This window comes from Xiphias gladius, chromosome 13, assembly GCF_016859285.1.
Source record: "Xiphias gladius isolate SHS-SW01 ecotype Sanya breed wild chromosome 13, ASM1685928v1, whole genome shotgun sequence".
NCBI lineage: Eukaryota > Metazoa > Chordata > Actinopteri > Istiophoriformes > Xiphiidae > Xiphias > Xiphias gladius.
In genome coordinates, this window is record NC_053412.1 from 6,580,450 (window position 1) to 6,608,362 (window position 27,913).

At 39.2% G+C, this 27,913-nt stretch overlaps 7 protein-coding genes across 9 annotated transcripts; 3 read left to right on the plus strand and 4 right to left on the minus strand.

The window, feature by feature from the left end:
• Window positions 1–7: 7 nt before the first annotated feature.
• On the plus strand, window positions 8–8,099 carry LOC120798065 (gamma-crystallin M3-like). The gene is made up of 3 exons (XM_040142061.1): window positions 8–28; window positions 7,244–7,510; window positions 7,821–8,099. The coding sequence occupies exons 1-3, from the start codon at window positions 20–22 to the stop codon at window positions 8,097–8,099; spliced, it is 555 nt and encodes a 184-aa protein (XP_039997995.1). The 5' UTR covers window positions 8–19.
• LOC120798082 (gamma-crystallin M2-like) lies at window positions 1,379–3,015 on the minus strand. Its single transcript, XM_040142095.1, has 2 exons — window positions 2,728–3,015; window positions 1,379–1,654 (listed from the first exon to the last, which is right to left on the minus strand). The coding sequence occupies exons 1-2, from the start codon at window positions 3,013–3,015 to the stop codon at window positions 1,379–1,381; spliced, it is 564 nt and encodes a 187-aa protein (XP_039998029.1).
• Window positions 4,919–6,499, minus strand: LOC120798064 (gamma-crystallin M3-like). Its single transcript, XM_040142060.1, has 3 exons — window positions 6,485–6,499; window positions 6,080–6,328; window positions 4,919–5,197 (listed from the first exon to the last, which is right to left on the minus strand). The coding sequence occupies exons 1-3, from the start codon at window positions 6,497–6,499 to the stop codon at window positions 4,919–4,921; spliced, it is 543 nt and encodes a 180-aa protein (XP_039997994.1).
• Window positions 8,100–9,978: 1,879 nt separating the features above from the next.
• On the plus strand, window positions 9,979–11,216 carry LOC120798091 (gamma-crystallin M3-like). Its single transcript, XM_040142112.1, has 3 exons — window positions 9,979–9,990; window positions 10,131–10,373; window positions 10,944–11,216. The coding sequence occupies exons 1-3, from the start codon at window positions 9,979–9,981 to the stop codon at window positions 11,214–11,216; spliced, it is 528 nt and encodes a 175-aa protein (XP_039998046.1).
• Window positions 11,217–14,016: 2,800 nt separating this feature from the next.
• On the plus strand, window positions 14,017–14,831 carry LOC120798012 (gamma-crystallin M2-like). Of its 2 annotated transcripts, XM_040141907.1 has the most exons (3): window positions 14,017–14,075; window positions 14,233–14,475; window positions 14,562–14,831. In XM_040141907.1, exons 1-3 carry the CDS (start codon window positions 14,067–14,069, stop codon window positions 14,829–14,831), a joined length of 522 nt encoding a protein of 173 aa, XP_039997841.1. In that variant the 5' UTR covers window positions 14,017–14,066. The 2 variants fall into 2 exon arrangements, with proteins under 2 accessions (XP_039997841.1, XP_039997840.1); XM_040141906.1 differs by lacking the exon at window positions 14,017–14,075 and having other exon boundaries at window positions 14,221–14,475.
• Window positions 14,832–15,294: 463 nt separating this feature from the next.
• On the minus strand, window positions 15,295–21,799 carry LOC120798011 (gamma-crystallin M2-like). Of its 2 annotated transcripts, none has more exons than XM_040141903.1 (3): window positions 21,779–21,799; window positions 16,387–16,629; window positions 15,295–15,564 (listed from the first exon to the last, which is right to left on the minus strand). In XM_040141903.1, exons 1-3 carry the CDS (start codon window positions 21,797–21,799, stop codon window positions 15,295–15,297), a joined length of 534 nt encoding a protein of 177 aa, XP_039997837.1. The 2 variants fall into 2 exon arrangements, with proteins under 2 accessions (XP_039997837.1, XP_039997839.1); XM_040141905.1 differs by lacking the exon at window positions 21,779–21,799 and adding an exon at window positions 16,743–16,757.
• LOC120798010 (protein boule-like) lies at window positions 19,242–27,427 on the minus strand. The gene is made up of 11 exons (XM_040141902.1): window positions 27,209–27,427; window positions 24,829–24,978; window positions 24,331–24,422; window positions 24,155–24,209; window positions 23,956–24,031; window positions 23,363–23,523; window positions 23,159–23,230; window positions 23,012–23,047; window positions 22,811–22,927; window positions 22,352–22,444; window positions 19,242–22,063 (listed from the first exon to the last, which is right to left on the minus strand). The coding sequence occupies exons 1-11, from the start codon at window positions 27,230–27,232 to the stop codon at window positions 21,923–21,925; spliced, it is 1,017 nt and encodes a 338-aa protein (XP_039997836.1). The 5' UTR covers window positions 27,233–27,427; the 3' UTR covers window positions 19,242–21,922.
• Window positions 27,428–27,913: the final 486 nt, after the last annotated feature.

The following is a 27,913-nucleotide window of genomic DNA, read 5'->3' on the forward strand; positions in this document are numbered from 1 at the left end:
TGTACACAATCAAAATCTGATGAGCAGAGTTCAATGATGTTTACTGAGCACACAGATGATCCCTAGAGGACGAACCCTTTCCAATGTGGACACTCCATGACCCTTTCTCTAATGCCACTTTCAGGTCAAGCTTACCATTTCAGCCTTGTGTCACCAAAAGGTGTATGAATAACACACCACTTTCCTTGAGTCATTTCGCGTGTCAACGCTACACATGTTTTTGTTTTTTCGCGTATCATTTGACATCACGCCACTCCTCTGCTTACTAGCCCCTAACCCTCCCCCTCCCTCTTACCCAAAATGTCGTTAAATGACATGCGAGACTAAAGGGGCATTAAATGACACACAAAAAGCTAAAGATGAGTAGACATGACACGTGAAATGTCCTGAAAGTGCCACGCTATTTGTATGCAATGTCATGACATCAAGTTAAACATTTTGACAGTTGATGAGGCTGCAAGAATATCTAAATCACCAGTATGCTGTCCATTTTGTCAAATGCTTTCCTATTGCTGGGTGTACACTGTAGTCACTAGTATCTGCAAGCAGGGCTTATGACAGTTTAAGTTTATTTTTATTTTATTTTTATTAATGAACGAGAGCAGATATGCAGTATGTGCTGTATTTATGAGAACACGAGCAATATCAAAAATTAAATGGCATTTTCTGGCAGAATTCGAGTAAGTTATACTCAAAGGGAAAATGGTCTCCTGTGAGGAAGATAAAATGACCAGAAACAGATTTATTCATCCTTTAAAAAAAATAAAATAAAATACAATAATTGGCTTCCATCTCCACACACAAGAACAATGTTCCTGGTGGCTGCAGGGGAATTGTGCAGCCTAATATGTTTAGAGAAGCCACGGGACACATTTGAATTTCTGTTTTTTTGCCATCAGCGCATTGCACAACAGAGGTCAGAGTCGATGATTTATCTAATTTGTCCTCTCTCTCTGTTTGAAGTTAAACAAATCACTGAAATCAGCTGCAATAATGTTTGTTTGGAATAAAAACCCATGGTCATACTTATTTTGTAAGGCAGTTATCCAGAGAGAAAAAAATATTGTGTTATCTTGAGTTATTGTGTATCTCATCATCACAACTTATGCCTACTTTTACCTTGTCATTTTTATAGTATTATTATTTTATATTGAGATAATTACATTGTGATCACAAAAAAATTGCCTTATCTACCACAGATGCTATAGTCTTCCATTTTAATGAACCAGTAATTGCATGATTACATGAGATATATTTACGGAAAAACCATAAGAACACAGTCAGAGTTTGCTTCTCATTTATTGATTGTGTAGTGTCAGTGTAGGCATCTGAAAATGTCTTGAATCACTTTCTGGTTAAGGCTACATCTGAGGTAGAGTTAGAACTCTGTGATCCTGCGGAAGGAGCCGACACCAGGCGAGGATGCCCCCCAGTCGCTGTGCTGTCTGTACTCGCCTCTTTCTAGGAGGTACTGGTGCCCCCTGTAGTTGGGGAGGTCGTAGAACACCCAGACACCATCAGTAACCACACAAGAGTAAGCCTCACGCAGCTTGTAGGTATCGTATACTGAAGGACAGTCGTCAGAGCACTCCACCATCTGCCCTTCAAAGTCTGGCCTCTCGTACAGCCTCAGTTTCCACGTACTGCCATAAACCTGAAAGACAAAAGGTGTTTCCTGAAACTAAACTTTCTGTTTGACATTTTTTAATTCTAGTGCTGATACAGAACCGAGTTTCGGTACCAGCTCATAATAAAACTTTTTCTCAGTACCCTACTTTGTGAAATAAAAACTTTTTTCTACAAATAAATGTCTAAACCCAAGCAGCTGTACAAGAACTTAAAATAATCTAAAATGAGAAAACTGTTCAACCCCAAGAACTGATCAAAGAGTAAGTTAGCAAGACTGCAAATCTGATCAGACATTAAATGGTAAATTTTTTGATCTATACCAAAAAAGTGTACTTAGGTGTTCTGCTGGTCTAATGAGAAGACCCTGTATTTTCCAGTCATGGGTTACATAACATGCAAAACACCAAGTGTTGCCAGGTAAAAAGTATGAAACTGTCAGATTTTCAAGTAAAATCTTAGTTCACGAAAGTGGTACTGGACTGCGGGAAAAACAAGGGGAAAAGAGTACATAAAAGAAAAATCTGGTTCCAGAGAATGTTTTCTTATCATTAAAGCACAAAGTCAAAAACCTTTCACATATTGTAGCTTTGCAAAGTTGGCACGGCTAATCTGTTAGCGAACCATTGCGGTTTTTCACAACCAGAAGACATGTAGCAAAAAAAACATTAATTTGGAGTCATGTTTCTGGCCACCTGGTGAATGTGAGTCCAATATTCACCCTCCTTTCAGCTCTGTTTTGGTCTCCACCAACACCTGAGACACTTATCTGGCTCTTTAACTCGTAAATGCTTTGCTATGTTCACTAGCTAGTTTTGACATCCTTCTGAGCTTGTACATTCCCGTTTAACATTTTCTTGGCTTACTTATTAGCAAAAGCTGCAAAAGGCTGCCAACTATGCTTGCTATTGTCTGCCTGTTTAGTCTGATGGCTTGACAGTGTTCACAGAACCCGGTCTTGTGCCGTTGTGCCTTCCTGTCCTTCTATTCGCTGCCCAAACATATTTCCTGACACTTTTCTATTATTTACTATTTAGTTACCTAAAATACTCTGCCGTATTTGACATAAATGCCTGAAGAAACCTGAATACAGACTCTTACATTCTTTATGGCACGGCAGGATTTGACGCTGTCGCTGAAGGCCATCCACTGCTGGTTGTCGGCGTACTCCCCAGGGCTGAGGATGTACTGGAAACCCTTGTAGTTGGGTCTCTCATAGATCACCCACACACCGCTCTCCACCCGGATGGAGTTGCAGCGGCTGAAGTACGTGTGCAGGTCGGCACAGTCGCTGCTGCAGTTGTAGCAGCGGCCCTGGAATTTCTTCTCCTCAAAAAATGTGATCTGTGGAAGAGGTAAGAAATGTGGGCATTTTCTGAAACTCCTCATATTAAATTAAAGATAATAAATAAACATAATTAAACAAATCCTTGCTAGATGAACAAATGTCTTTAAAAGTATAGTGGTATACTGTTTTATCTTACCTTCCCCATTTGGATGCTCTGTAAACCTCGTTCTTTGCCGCAGCCCCATCATAGTATTTATCGATAAACAAAATGTGCAGAGTTTGGCAAGTCTTTGATACCCAAATGAGGGAGATTTACATATCAGCAAAATGGCTTGGTGCTGTTTGATTTGCCTTTGTTCCAGTCTAATGATGACTCTGTATCAAACACATGCTGGAACAGTGAAGGCAGAGAGTCAGTGTCAGACTGTGATGGAAAGAAAATTAGTTGAATCTACAAAAAATATACACATCTTATAGATTCGTTTACACAGTTTTAAATGATCACATCTACTGGAATCTGGCATCACTCCTTGCTGAGTTAAATGAGATTTTATTTATGAATTTACGGTCCAAAACGTAAGGACATCCAATACAGTTGTTTCATAGGGGAAATAATACTAGAAATAAGACAAGTATAGTGAAAGCAGTTTCCCTATGGATTTGCCAAAAGCTTATTTATAAATTTCAGGAATAGGATCACGCAGATGACCGACTGAAAAAAAACTTCCAGAAGACCAGGTCACATATGGGAAACACACTGCCTTTATCCTATCCAAGTCATTTCTGTTTTGCGGCAGAAGTGCCTTGGCATTTTGTACAGCCTTTCTTTTATCATTTGTACTGTTAATAAAGGTCAGTTAAAGAAAGCAGGTAATGTTTCCGGGGTCATTCGGAATGCCACAATTTAATAAAAAATTTCAGATCACATTTTAGCCTGAAGCACCTGAAGAGTTTTAATGTATTAACACACATCAGTTTTACTTCAAATTCCTTTGGTAAACGCACAGCCCTGGACAATTGCAGCTCATGGATTCTGCCCGTTTTCTTAGTTTTGTCAAAAACCTTTTTCCCTTCATCTACAGAGTTGATCCATAACAACTGAAGCACCTTAACATGCTTGTAATGGCTAATTAGAAATTTTGATGCTCCAAATGTTTTCATTTTAATTTGAGAATGAGTTTGGAAGCAAAGGTGAATTACAATGCATTCTGATGTCATCAGAGAGCTGAATACATCAAGGTCAAACAGTTTAGTACAGTCAAGTTTTTAGAATAAAAGTATGTGAAGAGTTTTTCATGGAGAGTGTTTGTACTAGATAAACTTGTTCTTAAAGATGTTCAACTCATATCTTTAAAAGCAAACAAAACTATATGAACGCTGCAAAACACTTTATCCCCCTACTTCAATTCTTCTCTGGTTTTCAGGTTTGGTATCAGCCTGAAACATTTTCACCGTCCACTGCCAATAATGCACATGCTTGTCTGTTTTTTTGTGTACCACCCGGGCCACTAGTTTCAGTTCAATTCAGCGCGATGTGAAAATCAACTTGCACAGACTTGGTTTAAGTCATGGAGTTGCAATCAGTGACTGTTATTAAAACTTGTTGGTGTGTCCAAGTGCTTGTGGGAAACAAATTTGAGTCAGCTGTTGAACCTTTATAATGGGAGATATAATGTAGTGATCCTTTTCACAACCCTTTTTTGTTTATGCGTTTCTCCCGTGGGCTTGATTTTCTATCGGCAAAGCTCTTCATACCTCACTCTCAAATACTGAATATCAGAGCTTCCATAAACACAACAGCAAGGAAACATTTTCAAAACAGTTCACTTATGGATCACTGCTATCTCTAATTGCAAGTCGTGATGGGCTGCACACTGTCAACCAGTAGGAGTTTCTATTTGCTTTTGAAAAAATATTATTTTGTACTGAAATGACATGCAGACATCAGAAACACTGGATTTTAGTCTTGCTTTATTTTTTCACATAGTACATTTAGAGTTTGAATTAACAGGAGTCAATGATGCGTCTGATGGAGCTGATCTTCGTCATGTTGGTCAACCCCACCTCTTTGAGGTTCCTGTACTCTCCTGGCTTGAGGTACAGCATCCTGCCTCTGTAGTTGGGCTGCTCAAACATCAGCCAATGGCCGTCCATCACATTGCAGGACTGACAGTCAGACATGCGGAAACGATCCAACATGTTGTCACAGTCGTCCATCAGCTCGTGCATCTGGCCTCCAAAGTTCTCCTTCTCATAGATCCTCATCCGGAAGGGTCCCCTGTGCTGTAGATGAAGAAACATCAGGGAAATGACTGCAGAATTCTGAACTAAACTGAAAATGAAAAGTCAACTCCACCTTTAGATCTACACATTACAGCTTTAGTTTTGCAAATGTGTAATGAGACTGGTGTACGGAAACGAAGAACATCTGTGCTTGGCTATCTTGAGATCACAAGTTAATAATCTTATTATCACTAGAAAACAAACTTTGTTGTATCAAGATAATGATCCCGTTATCAAGTGAAAACAACTGTTGATACAACTGTTATGATAACATAATTACCTTGAGATAACTCACTAAAAAAGCACTGCAATCACATCCATAATCGGCCTCTGTATTGTTGATCTTAAAAGTTGTTAAAATATCTAATTTGTAGATCTAGACCAACTTTAAAACTTTTAATTACAAATCGGGTTTGGAAAAAACAAGTGACCAATCCCTTAGATGCTGTAGTAAAGAAATGCAATATCCATAGACAGCTGGACTCACCAATGTTCTAAATTATTCTAAGTAGTATCACCGACAGGTTGGTACACGTTTTACATATTTTTTGAGATTGTTTAATGACCTTACAGGATTTACAGGTATGTTTTCACTTCCAATTTTGAGCTGTCAGCAGCCTAGGACAAATACCACTTATGACAGCAATATTTGCACCAAATTCTGAGCAGAATCACCGTATCACTGCAATCTGAGAAACTGACATTTGAGAAAAAAATATTTAAACTCCAAGGTTTACAAGCTCGGTACTAGCTCTTCCAGGAGCTTTCAGCAGAATCCTACAGCCTTCTTCAGTGAATGGAACCACTCGGGTCGTGTTCACGTCACTGAAGCAAATGAGCAGTGAAGAAATGAGTGAGTGAGTATTAAACTCGTCCACCTACCATGGGGATCAAGCGGCAGGATCTGATGCAATCGCTTATGGTCGTTCCCATCAGGCGCTGGTTGTCTGGATACTCGCCCCTCCTCGCCAGCATCTGATGGCCCATGAAGTTGGGCTTCTCATAGACCATGAAGAGGCCGCTCTCCACCCTGCAGGAGTTGCACCTGCTCAGGTAGGTGGTGAGCTCAGGGCAGTCACTGCTGGTCTCATAGGAGCGACCCTGGAAGTTCTTGTCCTCGTAGAATATGATCTGCAAAAAATAATGTGAACTGTACCTTAAAAAGAAATATCTCAATGGCTTGTTTGACGTTTGTCAAGTCCAATACTTTAAGCTGTTAATTTTCACTAAAAATCTTTTTAATGTTACCATGCTGCAAAAAACAAATTTTCTGAAAGTTCCACTTACCCTCCCCATGGTCATGATATTTGTGAGCTAATGCCAGATGTACAGCTTCAACAGTACAGCTTTTCCCTTTTATACATTTCACAGCCATAGTATTTCCACATGGCTTGTGTCAAAACCTTTGAGTCATCACTCTATATTGTGACACAGAGCAGCACTATAGGGTGGCAGACTTAACTGTATGTCAGAATCTGCAATAGTTATTGAGGACTGAATATTGGGTTTTATGTTTTAAGAAACACTGTAGAGTCCACAGAACAACGTTTTGGCCTCATATCTTTTGAAAAAACAAAAAGCAATTAATAATAAGTCATTTGAAGAATATTTTGCTTTTAGTAAGACCTGACATGACCTCTCTAAACTACATTCAACATACAATAATAGCTATTGACGTGTCCTGTATGAATGCAGGCCCACGTGAACCTCATGATGAGTCATGATGTTTCACACAAAGGTATGCAAGGTGGCCTATATAAAAGCGACACTGGGGTGGCATCATTCAGAAAAACTTAAACTGTCAACATGGCCAAGGTAATACTTAGGCATCATATGTTTGTATAATGTTGAAAAATCCAGAGCTGAAAAAATAGTTCTTCATTCTTTAATTCATTGTTTACAGATTTAGTATGATGCAAAATGTTGTGCCACTGCATTGTTCAACATGGACAGAAAGTCTTTTACATCCAATTAATAAATCTTCCAAGAGTCCTGTTGTGGGATATTGACACATAACAACTGTACATTTCCTGTTTTTTGCTGCAGATTATTTTCTACGAGGAGAGGAACTTCCAGGGTCGCTCCTATGAGTGCAACAGTGATTGCACTGACATCCAGATGCACCTGAGCCGCTGCAATTCCTGCAAGGTGGACAGCGGGTGCTTTGTGGTGTATGACCGCCCCAACTTCATGGGTAATCAGGTCTTCTTGAGGAGAGGGGAGTATTCCGATTTCCAGTGCATGGGGAGCATGATGGGCATGATGGGTATGGCAATGATGGATACCATTCGCTCCTGTCGCATGGTCCCAATGGTAAGTCATTGATTGATTATTTGTTTCCAACTTCATATCACAGTGTGGTTTGTTGTTAGTCTCCCAAACCAAGGTACTAGTTTTGACTTAGAGATTTGTGGCTTTTCTGGAGTTTTGATGTGCCTAGACTTCATACAGGATTCTTGTAGGTACTTCAAATTCAACGATATGCTTCTTAGTTAAATTGGAAACTCTAAATTGCCTGTGATAGACTGGTGAAACCTGCTTTTGGCAGAACCATGACTGTTCCAGAACAAGGGAGTGGGTCTAGAAAATTAGAGTGCTATCATGGCTCATCTTCTTCCAACAGCACAGGGGCCAGTTCAGGCTGAGGATCTACGAGAGGGAGAACCTCGCAGGCCAGATGCACGAGCTGATGGATGATTGTGAGTCTCTCCAGGATCGCTTATACATGTCTGACTGCCAGTCAGTCAATGTGATGGAAGGCCACTGGCTGATGTTTGAGCAGCCCAACTACAGAGGCCGCATGATATATGTGAAGCCAGGAGAGTACAAGAACCTCCGAGAGATGGGAATGACCAGCACGATGAAGATCAGCTCCATCAGACGCATCATGGAAGTGTGCTGATTGTCGTTCCTTTTAAGAAACTGTGGGTCAAAAATAAACCAAGTTTTGAAGTATTTCCTTTGCTGTCTTTGTGTGGAGTAAAAGTACATGCTTTACAGTTGAGCAGGGGTGTAAGGGTTACCTTTCTCCCAGTAGTAGAAGAACTCAGAAGGAAAACCACCACTTTCACTAAAACGGTAAAAATCGCCATTTTAATTCCTAAATAAAGTCATCAACTTATCTTACCTAGCCTGGTATGCTAGTGCATCCAGTAAAATGTACATATTGTGGTAAACAACTTCGGCAGTTGTTTTTTTTTTTTTTAATTGAAACACCCTGCTTTCCAGTCACAATACATGTTTACAGTTTATGAGAACTTCTTCAGGAAAAGCTCTGTCATTCTTCCAAACTATAAAGTTTTTGCAAATATAATGATATTATTATGTATTAAGGTCATGAAGAGTCAACTCATCTCCTCCTAATTCAATAGTACTGATGGTTCATAATGCTGCTGCTGTTGCTACGTTGGTTTTAGTATCTTACTAGGAGCTATCTGAAGTGAACACAAAAATGTAATGAGGGTATTAACAACACTGTACATTGTAAACATCCATTACAACCCATTACATTACAGCACTACTTTTTGTGCATAGTTTTGCAGTGTACAATTAGTATAGCATATAACATAACATAACATAATCATAATATGATCATATGGACCTTTTGTGTGTATTTCAGTAAAAAAAAAAAAGACAAAATAACATGATACTGTTTGTTGCTTTTAAGATTAATCGTTGGTAGAATATTACATTTGGGTGTCACTGAGTGAATATTGTAATTCGGTTTAATGTTGGGGTTCTGGTTCAATCTCCAGTATTGATACTTAATGCCACTGAAGATGAATAGCACTTCACTGGAACCACAAGCAAATGTAACCACATAGTGATGAAGTTTCTGGTAAAGTAGTGGAGCTAAATTGCTAATGCCTGTCGTGAGGGTAGCGCTAAAGGAAAGGCAATGTGGTTTTTAAAATTAATCTCCTTCAGAGAATGAACAGACTCATCAAATTTTCTTGGAAATTTGAATGTTCGATTATGAGATACCCTGTGTAGAAAGTTAACATGTTTTTCCAGAAGGAAGCTCATCAGTTTCCACAATAGAAAGGGTTCATCCTCCGAGGAGCATGAATACCATAGTAATCCGCGCATTACATTTTGCACAAAAGGAAATTTTGGTCTGATGGTAACAGACGATGAAAGATCAGGGGTCACTAAAATATTGCGTAAGGGCCATATTCAAGCAGACATAGAGAACACCATCAAACCGATCTTTGTGTACAGAACCTTAAAGCAAAGCAACGTTAATTTGGCGGCAATTGCAGTGTAATGGAGTATGGAGTAAGTATGGAAGAATGACAAAGTCAGGGAACAGACCAAGTAATGTCTGAGTAATGTCCTGAGTGCAATGAACTGAGCAAAGGTGAGTTTTATTGCTTCAGCTATTCATTTGTAAGAGGAGGACTGTATTATTTATTCTTTCAAAAGTTGCATATTTTAGCTTTCAATCAAGGTATTTAATTCAATCTTGCATCTGTCTGAATGTCAATTTGTTATATACTGTTGTCTAAACAAATGTGTCCTATATGAAAATGGTGGTGCAAAAATACAAAAGTAATGCAATAACTAGGGTTTGCTTTGTAACTGTAAACTCCACACTACTACTGTTTAATCTGAGTGACTGCAGTGTTCACCGCTTTGATGTACAATACAGCAGGGACGTCTATGCTGGTAAGCTGACTCAGTTATTTCATACAATTGAGGGGCAGATTCTTTTCATGTCACATGATGCATAAAAGGCAGTGCAGCAGTGTGAAGAACAACAGAAATCAAATAGCTTGACCATGAACGGAAAGGTAATGAAGGGTACAGGTCATCCCATGCAACACAGTGTGATTTCTATTACTGTTATTATAAATACAGAACTCACTTGTATATTTAGCTCTGGAGATTTTCTAATGTTGGGCCCAAACATAATCTGTGTCTTTCTCTCTAGATCATCTTCTTCGAGGAGATAAACTTCCAGGGTCGCTCCTATGAGTGCGTCAGCGACTGCTCTGAGATCACCTCTCACCTGAGTCGATGCAGCTCCTGTAGGGTGGAGAACGGGGCATTCATGGTCTATGACCAGCCCAACTTCACAGGGCAGCAGTACCTCCTGACCAGGGGAGAGTATCCTGAGTATCAGAATACCATCGGCTTCAGCGACTGTATTCAGTCCTGCCACATTGTCCCTGTGGTAAATATAAGTATGATACTGTCAAGCAAAATATAGAAAGTATGTAGTATAGTATAGATAGAAATATGCTTGGTTTAATTTACCAGAATGAGATGAGAAGAGATGTGTTCAGCCTTGCTTAGCACAGACACTAGAAGCAGAGAGAAATTTTTTAGCCAAGCAAACAGCAACAAAAGCGCCCCCCCTCAAGTGGCGCAAAACCTTGACAAAATAATCTTAATTTGAACTGGAGTGGATTTCCTTTCGGTCTTGTTAGCTAGAAAGCTAGCTAGCAACACATCTAAGGTTTTGTAAAGACTAGAGCAGAAGTTGCATTTTTATTTATGCATTCCTAAACAGGACGACTTTTGAGTTATAGAAGAAATGTTGAGATTAAACTGATATTAAGCTTCTCATTTGATATGAAAAAAACATTTCTCAAGAGTGTTATCTTACGTTGTTTCCTATTTAACAAGACATTAAGCTATTTTTGTTAATAATGTGTTAACATTACAGCAGCTAACAGCAATGTGATTCGTTGTATTCGTGCATGTTTTTAATTCTATTGTTTTTTTACATGTACTTTCACAGCACAAGGGACCCTTTAAGGTGAGGATCTACGAGAGACCAAACTTTGAAGGCAAGATGCATGAACTGACTAATGACTGTGACTCCATCCAGGGTCCGTATCACATGTCTGACATGCAGTCCTGCAACGTGATGGACGGCTACTGGTTAATATTCGAGCGGCCAAACTACGAGGGCAGGATGTTTTACCTGAGGCCAGGAGAGTACAGGAACCTCAGAGAAATGACCAGTGATTATATTGGGTTCAGTTCAATCAGACGCATCACAGAATCTTAATTGTCTAATGACCTATATTTAGCTAAGACATTTTGCAGATGCTTTGTTTTATTAATATTAACAAGTTGTCGAAGCGAGAGGCAAAAAGAAAAAGCCTTGTTTTTATCCTGATACTGTGATTTGTGCATTGTTTGCATGTAGTCCCAGTTGTACTGTGCAATCCAGCCACGACGAATTTAACTCTTTTACTGTGTGACGCACACAATAAAATGATTTGCAGCATATTGGTGTTATTTCTGAACACAAGTTCAAATACTGACTGTTTTGCCCAATTAGTGGTATTTAGTTTCATAAATAGATAAACACACAAACTTTATTGCTGGGTCCAAACTTCTGGATACACATGTGAAATACATAAAAAAAAGAAAAAAAGAAAAAAAAAGGTTATTTTCCTGAAACTTGGCTCAAATACAAACTTGTGGGGAATTTACAGCAAACCAAATGTGAAAATGACATAACAAATACAACTATATAGCACCAAAAGAAGATTAATTTATCTCAGCTCAGTACTCTTGCCAATATTTTCTTTACAGTGATCAGTACTAGTATATTATATTATTTACATAAAAATGAATGCCCATTGCATTCAAGGGCTTGAATGCCCACAGTGCTTAACAGTTTCAGGTAAATCTCTCTGTATTTCAGTGTAGTTTTAAATCTGGTGTCTTTGGAAACATTCCTGTGCTGCAACACAGGTAGTGATGCGTTTTACATCAACCAGCAATGACTGCTTTGCCAGAGCTGAAGAGGGGGGCAATCGCAGCGATGGAGATGGCGTAGGCTACAGCTAGGAGTATGGCGGAACCTGTTGTTGAAAAACCTAGGTAGTGTCCAAGAAAAAAGGTTCCTGATGCACCAGATATGGGAGAAAACTCTGCGTTCAGAGGAAGGATTGCACTCTAAAAACGAAGGCGATCGGTGGTGTGGACAAACGTGGATTACCACTGGTGTGGCTTTTCCTCATTGGAGAGCGCTGAGAGAAGAGGACACAGATGTTACTGCTCTTGGACAGGTTGGCATTTGAAAAATGTTTGGAGTTGGCTTTGTAGCTAGTGCATTTACTCTACCTAAATAAATAATTATTGTATTGGAACTATGGACATTTCTCTGGATTTGACAGCGTTTGTGTAATTGCCCTGACTGCCAGAGGGGCGAGGGTTTTGATATTGTGGCTGATGGGTGTAGTCAAAGCAATTAAAAATGCTGAATTCAGTTGGTCATATCTGCAAGAAATGTATATGAAAACCACGGCACTGTTGTAATTACAGTGAGAAAAGCGATTAAAATTGAGAGTTCCTTGTAATAATGACCTTCACACAACACTCCCACGTCCTCTGCTGTTTCCACTGTACTGAATACCAGCACTAACACTTAACCCAACTTTTAACATTAACTGCAGTAACATCCAGTCAGAGGTGTTGCACTTAGATTTCACTGAGTTATAAGGCTGTTAAACCATAAATGAAGATTTACCGCGTTTACACTAAGTACTGTATATGAACAAGACCAAATATATCAAGAATAACATCACACACATCTATAAGAGATATGGGTTATCTGCAATGTAATGTACAATATAAAAGATTTACAGACAGTCTAACAAGGTAGTCTACTTTAAGCGCACGCTGTACAAAAGACATATCGGCCTATACTGTATGTGCTTGTATCTACATTAAACAATAATGCTTTAAGCATATGATGGCACCAGTGATTTCCAGATGTACTGCAGAACAGATACTACAGTGATTAGTTAACTGGCTACTTAAAACCCATCCATCTATATAACACATGCAGAATCCACATAATACTCAAATTTTAAAATCGTCAGGACAGAATCACACTCAGAGTTCAGTTATATAGCTCGACATGTGTGTTTTAAACAGCTGTTAACACTTGATGCTGTCACTACTGTCGGTTGAGCAGCTCTACAGTTTAAAATGTAGCGTCATGTGTAGAGGGCACTGAAATAACATACTAGAGCTTAGTCCATAGAGAATACCACAATATGGGGGATTGAAGCCAAACAAAAGCAAAACTGAAAGAACGAGAAGGTGTGTAACACAAGTTGTTGCTGACATGAAGAAAATAACGGTCTCTGAATTGTACATCTTATAAAAGGTCCTGCTGTGTGCAGAGGAGAGGCAGTGGTTGTGTTCACCTCACAGGATTTCGGAAAGTAGCATCATGTCGTATGTTCACAAGAACATTTGCATTTACAATGTTCGAGTGAAAATGTACTATTTCAGGAGTTTGAAATGTCGATCTTTAAAATGAATCAGAAAGAGGACACAAACCAAGGCCAGCGTCTTGGTTGTATTGTGACTTTATGACAGAATCCTTATAACCTTGGTCATACAGTATGTACAGTACCATATTATGTTAATTATTGTACAATATTATGTGTTCTGTTGCACAAAGATACTAAAGATATATGTGAACTGGGTGATGGAGAAATAAACTTTGAAAAAAAAAAGAAAAAAGCAAAAAGTTTCCCTCCCTTTTACCATGCACAAAGTCAACCTAAAAGGCATAAATATGTAAGCTCATCACAGTTCAGTGCAATCAATCAATACACAAGTTTCGAGATTTATTGATGTTATTTAATATTTTTAGTTTAGTTTAGTTAAGTTACATCACCAACCAGAGCAAATTCAAAGGGTATCCTCTGCTGAAAGGAAAAATAGCTGATTTGCTTTGTTGACCACAGAAAACAAAAAAAATTGTTCTGCCAGAAAAGCTGACGAGCCCGGTCATTGTTCGGAATCACAATGACACAGGTCATCCATGGGTTATAAAGGCAGCCTGGAGCCCACGGCTGCTGCTACAGTGTGACCAAGGTTAGCCGACACAATGGGTAAGGTAAGACTGCTTGTTTTGCTATGTGCTTTTTGTGCTTCTGCATACCTGAGAGGATCATTCAGCTGAAACCGGTGAACTGACGGGTCCAGGTTGTGCAGTATGCAAATTTTCCTTAATTCCAGCCAACACAAGGCTCCATTGACTGATGTGCTTTCAGATTATATTCTACGAGGACAGGAACTTCCAGGGTCGCTCCTATGAGTGCAGCAGCGAATGCTCCGACCTGCATTCCCACTTCAGCCGCTGCAACTCCATCAGAGTGGACAGCGGTGACTGGATGGTCTATGAGAGACCCAACTACATGGGCTACCAGTACTTCCTGAGGAAGGGTGACTATCCAGACTACCAGCGCTGGATGGGATTCAACGACTGTGTGCGATCCTGCCGTATGATCCCAGTGGTAAGCTTCAGCTGGGCGTTTTCAAAGTTTCTTTAGATACTTTTCACTGCTGCGAAGGCAAACAAATCACCTAATCTTTTCTGTAGCAAGAAGGCTCCCACAAAATGATGATCTACGAGCGCCCGGAGTTCGGAGGCCAGATGGTGGAGCTGACCGATGACTGCCCCTCCCTGTACGAACGCTTCCATCTCAACGACATCTACTCCTGCAACGTGATGGAAGGCTACTGGATTTTCTACGAACATCCCCATTACAGGGGACGCCAGTACCTGATGCGCCCCGGTGAATACAGGAGGTTTAATGAGTGGGGAAGCAAGAGTCCCAGAGTGGGATCCATCAGGCGTATCACCGTGTGAGAAAGCTGATGTCTGCACACTGTTTATGTGAAGTACAGTCAATAATGTACTGTAAATAAATCTTTCTAATAGTTGTTGTTCTGTCGACTACTGTTTTTTTCTTGAGGCCTTGAGAGGTTCAGTTGGTTGAAACGTTTGCTTGGGTTGCAATTTGGTTTCATTACTCGTGCTTGACGTGGAGAAATCAGTACACATGGGTTTAGACTAACGATGCAAAACAAAATTTTCCAAAAAAAAATTATTACAAGACTATTATTTCATGAGTAGATCAAACGTTGTGGGAAAGGGACTTAGAACTCAAGCTAAAACACAAACACATACAAGATGGATACATACCATCTTCATGTCTTTTAGATACATGGTATGCACACGCACACACACACACACACACACACACACACAGACACTGTTTAAGCCCAGCATGTTTATTGAGAACAGAGAGAGGAAGAAGGTACAAAGACCTCTAGTCGGTGATTCGTCTGAGCGAGCCGATCCTTGGACTGGCGCCACCCCAGTCACTGTATCTGCGGTACTCGCCGGGTGTCAGGTAGTAGCTTCTCCCCCTGTAGTTGGGCTGGTCGTACAGCAGCCAGTGGCCGTCGACCACGTTGCACGAGTTAATTTCAGACATATGGAGGCAGTCCTGGACATCTGGGCAATCATCAATCACTTCCTGCATTTGGCCGCTCATGTCTGGATGCTCATATAATCTTATTTTGTAGGAACCACGATGCTACAGGAATAACAAAATGTATGAGTCAGACAGTTTTTTGTTTTGTTTCATTATTGTGCTCCACAGTAGTACTTTTTGGTGATTGTGTACATACGAAACAGTTCATGAATAAGTGTTGATACCCAACTATCTAATACTATTTGCAGGTTAAACACATAGTTATATGAAGAACGGTTTGCAAAAGCAGTCTTAACCAGACGCCCTTCCTCAACTGAGAGTTCATCATGGCGTAGCAGATGGGCGGAGTTCAACCAGCACTCCCTGAGTCATGCTGATGTACTAGATCTAAACTTCTACCACTGGTCAGGATATTTTTGCTTTGGGGAATTTTTCTATCAAACATGAGCTGTCGAAGATTTATGTTCCGAAAAGTCCTTCAAACTAGTCTTAGGAAAAGACTGGGTTTTCACAATCTTCGAGGAAAGCATACTATTAGCTGCTTTTCAGTTTCATTAAAGACATCTATTGACTTTTTTTTTTTTTTAATTTTGTGTGAATTTTGTCTGAGCTGACACAAATTGGTACAACTAATACATACATGGCGTAGTCATTCAATATTTGTGTGTAAGCCTACTAACATATCTGTTGACATCCATTCCCTTTAAATGTACACTGTAACTTCATATTCCTTCATAGTTTCTCTAGCTAGCAATTAAAATAAAGGAAGTAGTGGGATCAAATGTTTAGACTGTGCTTGATTGCTGTTTTACTACTTTTCTTGTTTCTTCTGTTTTAACCCTTGAGTTTACTTTCTGTTTTAACTCAAGGGTTATAGGGTTTCTTTCCTTGACGTTTTGCTTTTACCAGCTGGATGAAGCTTACCATGGGAATCAAGCGGCAGGAGCGGACGCAGTCGCTGATGCCAATCATACGCTGGTTGTCTGAGTACTCCCCCCTGCGGAGGAAGTGCTGATGGCCCAGATAGTTGGGTCTCTCATACACCACAAAGCAGCCGCTCTCCACTCGAATGGAGTTGCAGCGTTTGAAGAAGGGGTGCAGGTCGGCACAATCGCTCATGCACTCATGGTGCCGACCCTGGAAATTTCTGTCCTCGTAGAATACGATCTGCAAATATTTGTCAAAGCATTGATTAATTATTAATACCCACAATGTTAAAAGCATCTCGGGCCTACATGTTTTCATTCTGTGTTTTCAGTAGCAACACATAATAAGCTTACCTTTCCCATTGTTATATTAGTGCGGGATCAGACTGACGCTCAGTAGACTTTCTCTGTGCCGCTGTCCTTTTATATAAAGTTGCTGTGTGATGGCACAGCATAAAGTATTGTCATCCAAATAGGTTTCATAACACAAATCTGGTTATGTATAGTGACGCACCATACTGTGATGTTGAGTTATTGTTGTCCGGTTTTCACATGTTCATCACTATTGATTAAAACACCAGTGTGCTAGTGACCCCGGGGTCACTGCTCACAGTATCAGCAAAACAGCAGGTATTATTTGTGTCCTTTACATTGAAAAAGATTCCCAACGCTATATGCTAAGGCCAGAACATGGCCCTTCCCCTGCCACGATGTCATATACGTACATGTATACAATGAGTACAGTAACTGTACACAAAAACCGCAAATTATTACCGTATAAGAACATATAACAAAAAAAACTAACAAAACACAAAACAAAATAAAGGAAGTCGTATAATTTCCTTACGTGAGGACGTCTGGTGGCCACGATGTCCAAAGCAGATAAATACATTTGCACCACTGGCTGGTTGTGCTTTGTGCAATTTTATTCATATTTTTACATTATGAACCTAGGAAAATAATGTGTTACACTCTTGGTTGCATGACAATGAGATCTACGTTTTTTATGCTAGCAGCATAATAGAGCCAGTCAACCACTTTGGTTCAGACCGAGTGTGACTACAACTCCTGGATGGACTGCTGAGAAATTTAGTAGACATTTGTGTTTCCCCTCTGGATGCATTCTAATAACTTAGGTGATCCTCTGACTTTCCATCTAGCACCATCATTAGGTAAAATGATGGCTAATGACCAAATACCTGCAAAATTAAGGACATTTCCGTCAGCCTCAGCTTTGCAGTTAGTGATAAATAGCAACGTTAGCATGCTATTTAGCACTAACTTAATCGGACGCTAAACTAAGACGGTGAACATGCTTCACGTTACACCTGCTTTAACACTAACAGTATTAACATTAGCGTGTTAGCATTGCGATTGTGAGCATGTAAGCTTGCTGACGTTAGCATTTAGCTGAAAGCACTGTGGTGCCTGTACAGCCTCAATGAGCTGCTAACAGGGAGTCTTGTTAGCTTTGAGTCATCACTCACAGAAACAGGCTAAACTGGTTTTGAAATCATTTATTCTTTACTAATATTTACTTGTACCACAGCATTCAGAGCCTAATCTACTAAACAAGCTGAGTGATTGAAGCGGTGCAGGTCGCTTCCCCTGCACGAAACCTGCTGTACTTGCGAGGTGGAAAGGGGCCCTTGAACAGAACTTTATTTGCTGTTTCTGGGCCCCATGTCAGGTCTTTTCAGGGGCCCCGGAATCTATTGACGACGTGACGAGAAATTGAGGGTTTTGTAATATCTGCCAGAGATTTCTGAAAGCTATATGAAGCACATTTGCAAAATTAAAATCAGAAAAATTTGTTTTGTATATTTGCATATCCATCAGCAGCCTATTTGAAATTTTAATTCGTTTTGGACGTACAGGATCTAGATGTAGGAGAAGCTTTTGGAATAATGCTGCACATTGCAGTCTAATATTATACACATATGAAAGGTTATTCTCAAATTTTCTTAAAACTACCTACGCTATGAAGTAAGTTTTGGTAACTCGACTCCTTGAAATATGAAAAGTCACTCTAAACAGTATCAAGCTCTTCATGCACATACAGCGGAAACAGAGACACACTGCTATCTTATAAACCTCAGTCCAAGGTCATGAGATTCAATCTTTTGTCATCCTAATGAGGAGGCATTTGGTGCTTTTGCCACCCTGCCGAGATCTTGATCCCATTCACACAGAGAAAAAAAAAAAAAAACCCTGATTCATCAATGCCTATGGCCTGGCACAATATCACCCTCCACTCTTGTTATACCATTGGATGCCCACGTAAATACATTTTAGTGTTTCAAATGCCTCAGTTCATTGCGATAAGGGTTACACGTTAGCCTATAAACAAATATATTTGCATCACAAGATGATGAAACATGGCAGATCATGGGGACCTAATAACACTGCAGTCAATATCTGCCTTGCTAGCGGCACTGTTGATCAGTGTCAAAGGAAAACGCCATGGACTTTACATCCGGTCAAGTCTAGGAAAACAACCCTGATGATGTCATAGCGATGTCATCAGGGATGACATGGTTGGATTTTGACCATTTAAAAAAAAAAAGTCTCTATCGTGAGTCCCCACTCCTTATGAAAATGCAAAACTACATCACTTGAGTATTCCTTTAAAAAAGTCTAATTACCTAATGAGATATGGCACATTTTAGATCGCAGAATTTTGCATGTTTTAGCCCATTAATGTCAAAAAACATGCTGTGGTTTTAGATCGTTAAATGTATTTTTTTTTTTTTTTCCCCCAGGCAGCCTCTGGTTTCCATTCACTTACATAAAAAGTCAATCAATCACTAACACAGAATTCTTGCATATGAATGCACAGCCACAACACCAAGGGAAACGTTTTATTTCCATTTAAGAACTGGAAACATGATGAACTAAAAATAACGTCATTAAAACAAAACAAGCGATTGATCGTCATATGATATGCAGTATTACAGAGTTAATTAGGTACTACATATATATACAAATATTTCTTCAACAAAGTGCAAACAAATCACAAAAATATTTTAGAATAGGTTATTTTTTGGTTATACAATAGGCCTTCTGCTTTCAATAGTAGAAAAAACACAAAGCTTTACCCCAAGACAAAATAAATGGACTTGAAAACTCAATATGACAAATAGTAATGTCTGTAGCACGCTGAAAATTTCAAATTCGTTTCTGCAGATGTTAAAAGATCTAAAAGGTACATTTTACCTTAATTGTAAGCACAAATAATTCAAAATGAACAAATATGACAGGTATTTTATATGACAGGAGTATTAGGAGTGAGTTTTGCAATAAAATATGTAGGGAAAATATTTCGTAATAAAATGGATCTCTCCCACTTAAATTTAATATAATTTATATTTAATTCAAAGGCAGGGTTGTTTAACATTTGGGGAAAAATCCATTTGAACTCAACAACATAACCTGAGAATCCACAACATGAGAACAACATGAACTTTTGTAACTTTATAAAAGTAAGTGACCAACTAATTTACACTGACAGATGACATGGAGCACATAACCTTTAAGAGAACAACAGAAATATAAGTATTTTCCAGTCCCTTGCTCCAACAAGTTTCTCAGTTAACTATTTCTATTATTAATTACTAATATTATTAATAAAACTACTGAGTGAGCACAAAAAAAATGAAGCTTCAATTAATCTCTAGTCAAGTTCTGAGAGGGCGCAGCAACAAATTTATATATCTCAAAAAAGTTTGGTGAAAGGGGAGCTCTCATCTGCTCTTGAAATAATTTTATACCGTCGAAAGAAAAAAGCCAGAGGGAACACACTGGACATAACATAAGAGGCAGTTTAACAGGATGACAATTCACTTCCAGGTCAAATCCAGTGGATTTCCCAGGTCAACAAAACACCAAATCTGGGTGAGCAGCTTTGAAAGCAGCTTCTCACTCAAATGCAGAGACACAGCTTGAGGCAAACTTGCTCTAAACATTTTCTTTGCTCACAAATCTGTCTCTGCATCCTTAAAAATCATGACCTGCAGATTTATTATTGCTCAAATTTGTTCAATGCTCCTTACATAGTTTTGTCTTAAGTAAACTTCCATATATATATTTCCAAATATAATTAATAATTATGATTCCTGAAATACAAAACTGCTTTATATAGAATATACTAAATTGTCATGTTGCTGTTATGTCTGTACTGTTTCAACAATACAGCTGACTATTTCTGGCTCTAAGCTATTATTAAAGCAGTCAGTGTTGGATTCAAATAGATACCGGCCACAGTCCAGTAACAAAACTGCAGACGAATTTCTTCACATCATCACACTGAAAAATGGTAGAAAATAATGTTTTTAAGCTCTAAAATTAATTGGCTGAGGACCAATTAGAAAGTGGATGAGAGGATCTCAGACATCCCGTCACCAAATGAGGCCCATTCAGAGCATGCTAATACTTTTGGGATTGACCTAGTGAGCCTTAAACAACAACTATACCGTGATATAAAATCAACGCCTTTTTAATAACCTTCCAAATACGTGTGATCACTGATCCATAGAGGATGTACAGCATTGCTCCTTGGTAAGAAATAAAAAAAGATCTTTGATATTCTCAGCTACATCATGGTGCTTGTGTATATGTAGCTAGGAGGAGATTTCTACTGTTGCGACAATGTACTGAAAAAGAAAAATACATAAAAGAAGAGGGTTCAAGTTATGTTAAGATCAAAATGGAAAAAAGTATTGTTCAGATTGTTTTTGTTTATGTTTTAAATATTTAGAAATTTATTTTCAATATTGTACATTGGGAAGGTTTACATCTTACTTGAGTTTAATTTTTTTTTAAAATAAGATAAACAAAAGAATTCAAGAAATTTCGGTGGCATAATGTATTTAAATTTCAGCTTTTCACGATCAAATTCCATTTTTGATATTTTTGGGAAAAGGAAAGAGATTCCACAACAGGTTAGGGCTGTTGTCATCTCCTGACTGTGTCACAGATCATTAAATCTGAATTTGAAGAACTTGGACATTCATTGTACTTCAATAATATGGAACCTTGAAATCTGAATTTTTCTGAAACTCAATAGGCATTGTTCAGTCATCCCCAAGTTATTGCGTTATCACAACAAAATGATTGATTTACTGAAAAACTCATGTATCACTGTTATGTTAATGTGTTAAACTGAGAAGAAATTAAGTGCAACCCCTGTACCTACTGTAATTTAAAGCTTGCAACATGAGCCCGTGTAACGTAGAGCAACTTCAATCATCCAACCGTATTAAATCATCAGTACAGATCTGAGTGCTGCTAGTTTAGTGAGGCTTTAGTGAGGTTACCTTGGCTGTGGAGAGTTGGTGGTAACAAGTGCAACAGAAAAAACGATCATCTCAACGGGGAGGCTATGAAATCACACGTGATGAAACATACTGCATTATGTTGTAAGGCACTGTTATAGATTATATATGTGTTAAATCCATGGAGAAGGAAGGAAGTGACAAGAGGTTGTTGTGCTCTGTGTGGGAGTTCTCCCTTGACATTCTGTCTGTGGGTTTAGCCTACATGAGAGGTTGGGCACTGTGAAGCATGGAGGCGTCTGGTGGCTCTGTCGCTTCTGGCAGGTAGTGATAGTCCTTGTAGTGGATGTATCGGCGGTACTTGGGCTTCAGATGGACCCGCGATTGTCGAAACATCGGATTCTGTAGAGAGAAAAGGTGACATTAGATCTAGATGAAAAGTCTGCGGAAGTGGAGAGTAATACAAAGACATGACAGAGCTCGAAGAGAAGCAGTGACTCAGTCCAAAAACACACAGAACACAGTTTCAAGGAGTTTCTTCAGATCATGGAATTGGTCTGTCTAGCACGGCTTGGTGACATATCTCTCTTACAACAGAATTCACAGTCAATGACACTGACAATCACAAAATCTGGTTTTGTAGTGTTTCCCCTCTATTGACTGCTTGGTTATATAAAAGAGGCATTTTACCTTTCCTGGGTCATGTTGCAGAACAAGGGGTGCCATTCCTTCTGTTCTCTGCGGATACACTGGGAAAACCTGCTGCACCGTGGGCTCTACAAACTGCAAAAGTATGTGAACAGGTCAAAGTCAGCTCTAGTTCAGAACAAGTTTACTAAACATTGATAAAACCATCAGAATCACAATGAAACACTTTATTTTACTAAAACGTTGCACTATTAAGCACCTGAAAAATCTGAACAGGATCTAGCTTTTTAAAATCCTACAAATGTTACAACTGAACATTTAACTATGGGCCCAATAGATGTCTCTCCACCAACAAACCTGTAGATTCAACAAAACCTCTATCTTCCAACCAGTTAAAAGAGCAAAACCTTAACCAAACAATTACCTCTGGGAGCAGATTCACAGTTAAGCAAATGTCCGTTCATGGCTGTACTTTTGTTTTAATGTTTCTGGGTGATGTACCTCTGGTGTGGTGTCCTCCATGACAGGCAGAGGCGGCAGGACAGAGCCGCCATCAGCGGACTGGTACAGATATTCCGGCTGCTGGGAGTACACTACTGGACTGGAGGGCATCGGCGACTGGAAAAGAAGACCGTGACAACAGGTGAGCAACAGGCCAAATTTTCCTGAACTAAAAAGAAGGTATGGCTTTATTTTGCGTACCTGGATGACAGTCCACTGATACTGGTTTGGGACACACTGGGGGGGAAGGAGAAAAGCAGACTGTTAAATTATGTTCAAACGCAAGCTGTTCTCATTAAATGGTGACAATGGGGAGAATTCAATGTATCACTAAAGGGCTGAATTGACCTGGTAGTGGTTATAGGCTGGTGGCTGGTAGACAGGCTGATGAGGCTGAGGGAGTATCACTGGAGGAGCAGGCTGCAAGAGAAGCAGCATACTAAAGATTACACATAACATCGTTACTAATAACAAACGTTTTTAAATGAAGAGTCCTTTAGTAAAGCTATTTAAGTCAAGTGTTACGTAGGTGTGATATCAGTGAGAACTGACAGGCCAGTGTTGGGCAGGAGGGTTCATGTTGGGGCAGTGGAAGTAGGCCACCTCGTTGTGGTAGATGTAGGGATAGCCTGTGGATGTGGTCAGGCAGACGGTCCCACAGGACATTGGCAGAGGCATGGCAAGGTCAGGGCTGGCCACATGGACACTTCTAACTGGGAAAAGAAGGAGACGACACAACATAAACATACACCTGTGTCATTTATTAGGTATTTCAAAAACAAATATGTCACCTTGTGGGTCAGTAACAATGGGAGCAAAGGCAGTACTTGGGGACTTTTAGTAACTGACTTCTAATTGTTCAATTCAGGGTTCCTACTGGAGCTCTGGTGTAAAAATATTTCCATTAATATTTTATGCTGCTTTAGTAAAAATGTACCTTCATAAGTCGTGAGTGAATTTTGTTATCAAACTATCAAACTGAACTACAGCTGTTATGCTGAGGTAAAAGTAATAGTTTAAAAAAAAGTAATATGTTGCAGCTTGGTAGTGCCACTGTTTGATCAGGGAAATTGCTAGATACTAAAGTGAATTTAAATAATTACGCCCTTTGTCAAAGATCCTTCATTATCAGATTGTTGACTTACTTTGTCCTGAGGCTTGCTGCTTGCGGACAGCCTGACCGATGCTGAGCTTCTTGTCTTTCAAACAGATTCCGTTTGCCTTTAATACAAGTATTTTAGAGAATAGAAACCACATTAGATGCCAAAGTCTGGTAGATAAATTACATTATTATATGTACCTTAAGTGTAGTTGCAAGATACTTTAATGGCCTGTTTTACTTACATCATGAAGGACTTTCAGTGCATCTTCTTGGGTCTCAAATGTAACAAACCCATATCTATCCAAAGAGGCAGAATCAAGATAGACAAGGTTTTAACTGGCTGACAGCAGATCTATGAATAATGCTCAGAGTCAAAAGGATAAAAAGTAATCTGACAGAAATTATGCAATCAGCTCACCCTTTTGACATTCCTGAACGATCTATCACAATCTTCACTTCTTTTACTGCACCGTGTTGAGAGAAGAAATGTCGCAGGTCGCTTTCATTAACCTAAACACACACACACACACACACACGCACAAGCACACGCGATTCTGTTAACACCCCAAAAGAAGCTACAGTGGTTGCAGATTTGGTTTGGTTCGTTTGAATCCTTTCAGATACTTTATAAACAGCCAGCAGTGGTTTCTGTGAAACATCTGTATGTAAGTTGGTTCGAGTAAATGTAAACACCATACTAGAATATCATCCTTCAAAAAAACTATTTCTGGAGAAATATAGTGTTATTGCTGACTAACGGTAGGCATCTTATGAATTACGTTCACTCCCAGGTCACGCTGTCAACATGACTTTAGCTCATCTACATGCTTTGCTGCTCTCTAGTGTCTAGCTTCCTACGATAAGACACACTGTAGCCCAAACATGCACTTTGCGAATGAAAATTCGCAGCTCTCACCTTGTAGTCAATCCCCCCGACAAAAATCCGATTTGGGATAACAGTGCCGAGGCGGGAGGTGTGGTGGTTCTGGCTGTCAACGTGGCTTTCCGGAGGTAACACATCATGGGAGGAGATGCTGTCGTTCTCAGATGGACAGCTGGATGTGAACTTATTAAAAATAAAAAAATAAAAACAGCTAAAAAGACAACTAATTCTAGTCCAGTAAGAAACAATGTAAATATCATCTTATTGGACAGCAAGTAGTGACTTATAAGATTGGACCTGGTGAGATGAATTCCATCCCCACAAGGAAGGGCCTGAGTACTGGGATTTAGTACTTGAGAAGTAGTAAATCCAATTTTATGACAAAAGAAAAGATTTTGGGGTTTTGGATAAAAGGAAACTCTGCTCTGTTATTACTTGTTACCAGATCAAAAGAAAATTAGCAGCTCAGCAGCATCATCCATTCCTACCAGACAACACTGCAGAATCTTAAATCTTTAGTTTGTCTGGCTGGCAAACCCCAAAGCAACAACAAAGCAAAGGAAAAAAAAAAAAAAACTCTGTCTTTGAAATTGCATCTGTTTTTTTTTCTATAAACACTGAGAAAAATACCATTAACAGCTGCCTCCTTAGTCACTCATTGACGACCAACAAACAAAATAATAAACAGCAGATCCTTGAGTCTTTTAAGTCTGATGACGCTGGTGCACCTGCAGCCATTAGATAAAATGACCTATTCACAACAGTATCAGTAACTCTTAGAAAATGGTCAAAGTTAACAGAGTTTCTTGAGGGTAAACTCAAAGCCACTCCGGTGTCATAACTTTTAACTGTCAATTTCTGTACACTGTTTGCATGTGAGCCAGCGCGTACAGCTACATCCTATAATAACACAATGCTTTTTGATATTTCAGTGTTTTCCCATGGCCTTGATATGCAGCAGATGCAATATGTTTTATACTGTCCATTTCATTTTATGCTCTAATTTTATTTTACTATTATTCTGATTCTGAACCTTCCCGTGCAGTCTACTTGTGGAATTATATTTAAAATTGTTTGACAGTGGAAAATTAATTTAACTTCTTGACAACTTTCTCCTCATTTGATTAGAAGGAATGGCACACAATGGTTAACCTCTGTGTAATTTCACAGGTTTTAGTGGGTAATTAAAACTACAGATGTAATATTAAACTACAAGGGTAAGAAAATTATATCTAATAAATGAGTGTCAACCAACAAGAAAACCAAATATCACTTGTTTTCAGTAAAGTGCCTGAGCATACCCATGAAAAACGGGTTGTGTAAATAGCATTAGACACTAAATTAAATTAAATTTTCCATTAACTTACACTCTACATCCCTGGAAAAAAAGTAGTTATCTTATTTGCAAACTAAACCCTGTCAATTCTCACCATGAATAAAATCCAACCAACGAGCTCCAAACTATTTTGCAAAACTTCACCTAAAGGAGAACAACTTCTTAACCTCTAAGTCTCACACTTTAGTTAGCCTCTTAGCTCTTTTCAAAAAACTACAAACTTTCTTAACTTTCATATCTAACTAGCAGGTTGAGCTGCCTAGTTAAACAACTTAGCATTTTCTTGCGTGGTTGATTTTAGTAAACTGAACTGAAAAGTGGAAACGGAAAGTGGCTCCTAATTTATGATGAACTAATCTGACAATGAAGTGCTACATTGATAAATTTAGGGGTGGAAGAAGTGTTCAAATCTCTTACTTCAATAAAAATAGTAAGGCAGTGTAGAGATACTCTGTTACAAGTCTAAGTCCTGCATTCAAAATTTTACAGAAGTACAAAACAAAACTATTAGTATCAAAATATAAAGTAGCAAAAGTTAATAGCAGTAAATGTGTAGAATGACCTTATATCATATTAGTGGATTATAATTATTGATGCAGAAATGTCAATATCACTTTAATGTTGCAACTGGTAAAGTTGCGGCTAATTGTAACTACTTTATATACTGCTGGGTAGCTTGTGAATTTCGCTCTGGAGTCGATAAAGTCTAATCATAAACTACAAGATAAACTAAAAAGATAAAATATATCCAGTTTTATTGGTTGATTATATTTGGTATTAATAATCTGAATTTTTAAAATAAGTAGCTGTCAGATAAATGTAAATTGGCGCAGTGAAACGTACAATATTTCCCTCTCAAATGTAGTGGAGTTGAACTACAAAGTAAGTCAGAAAATGGAAATAACGCTACTCAAGGAAAATACAAGTACAAGTACAATATTGCAATGACGTAGAGTACTCGAATAAATGTTCTTAGTTACTTTTGACCATCGGTTAACGTTGTTTAATCCAATGGCCATAACCCTGTTTCGCTAGCTAATTGGTTAGCTAACACGGCGGTAAGGGCAGCTCGCTCACCGCGTTTTGGTTCTCCACTTCCATAGCCACACTCGCCGGGTTAAAGTCTGCCTTTGAAGATTAACGCAGGTTATAATCTCAGACTAATCATGGCCCGTATATTAAGATCTCGGTGCCGGTTTAAGTCCCCCCCCCCCTTTGCTTCGTGGGTCTCCTCCGGCCAACACTCTCAGTCTTTACACCGAAGCGTCCCCTTCGCCCCTTGCTCTCGCGCCCCTGTCTTCATTTCGTGACCTCATCACTCCGCACGTGACGTCCCCTCCGTGCATTTCGGCCCTCGAGCCCTCGCTCTGCAAAGGTCAAAACGTTTTTTTAAAAAAAAAACAAAACATTTCTTAACCTGTTATCTAACAGCGATTTGTATCTTCACATAATCACATAATTGGTCGAATGGAGATCACCCGTGTGTCGTTTGTAAGACCTTAAAGCATGACAACTTCCAAGAGGCACTGTATAAGAAGAAACCCTGGAGATGTGCGTGCCAGCCGTGGTTTCGCCACGGTGGGACCTCACTGGTAAATAAAAAAAAAAAAAAAAAAAAGCTTCTGTGCTTAGGTTCATCTTAAATGGCAGTAAACAGAATTTAAATTCAAATTCAGCTCTGTCTTCTAGGTACAATAGCGCCCCAAGCCAGATTTGTACAGTACTGCATACTGCCCAGAGGGGGGAGCCATTTCTCCGCGAATAAATATGTCACGTAGGCAC

What these genes read in the sequence shown, in the direction of transcription:
- LOC120798091 (XM_040142112.1), top strand. An exon ending in CCTGCCACATTGTCCCTGTG is followed by an intron (nt 10,374 to 10,943) that starts GTAAATATAAGT and finishes GTACTTTCACAG; the next exon opens with CACAAGGGACCCTTTAAGGT.
- LOC120798065 (XM_040142061.1), top strand. An exon ending in CCTGTCGCATGGTCCCAATG is followed by an intron (nt 7,511 to 7,820) that starts GTAAGTCATTGA and finishes TTCTTCCAACAG; the next exon opens with CACAGGGGCCAGTTCAGGCT.
- LOC120798011 (XM_040141903.1), bottom strand. Translation starts at nt 21,799, where the DNA reads ATGCAGTATGTTTCATCACGT. An exon ending in TGCAGTATGTTTCATCACGT is followed by an intron (nt 16,630 to 21,778) that starts GTGATTTCATAG and finishes AAATATTTGCAG; the next exon opens with ATCGTATTCTACGAGGACAG. An exon ending in CCTGCCGCTTGATTCCCATG is followed by an intron (nt 15,565 to 16,386) that starts GTAAGCTTCATC and finishes TTATTCCTGTAG; the next exon opens with CATCGTGGTTCCTACAAAAT.
- LOC120798064 (XM_040142060.1), bottom strand. An exon ending in CCTGCCGCTTGATCCCCATG is followed by an intron (nt 5,198 to 6,079) that starts GTAGGTGGACGA and finishes CTTCATCTACAG; the next exon opens with CACAGGGGACCCTTCCGGAT.
- LOC120798010 (XM_040141902.1), bottom strand. Translation starts at nt 27,232, where the DNA reads ATGGAAGTGGAGAACCAAAACGCG. An exon ending in TCGGGGGGATTGACTACAAG is followed by an intron (nt 24,423 to 24,828) that starts GTGAGAGCTGCG and finishes GTGTGTGTTTAG; the next exon opens with GTTAATGAAAGCGACCTGCG. An exon ending in CGTTCAGGAATGTCAAAAGG is followed by an intron (nt 24,210 to 24,330) that starts GTGAGCTGATTG and finishes CTCTTTGGATAG; the next exon opens with ATATGGGTTTGTTACATTTG.
- LOC120798012 (XM_040141906.1), top strand. Translation starts at nt 14,221, where the DNA reads ATGTGCTTTCAGATTATATTCTACGAGGACAGGAACTTCCAGGGTCGC. An exon ending in CCTGCCGTATGATCCCAGTG is followed by an intron (nt 14,476 to 14,561) that starts GTAAGCTTCAGC and finishes TCTTTTCTGTAG; the next exon opens with CAAGAAGGCTCCCACAAAAT.
- LOC120798082 (XM_040142095.1), bottom strand. Translation starts at nt 3,015, where the DNA reads ATGAGGAGTTTCAGAAAATGCCCACATTTCTTACCTCTTCCACAGATC. An exon ending in CCTGCCGTGCCATAAAGAAT is followed by an intron (nt 1,655 to 2,727) that starts GTAAGAGTCTGT and finishes TTTGTCTTTCAG; the next exon opens with GTTTATGGCAGTACGTGGAA.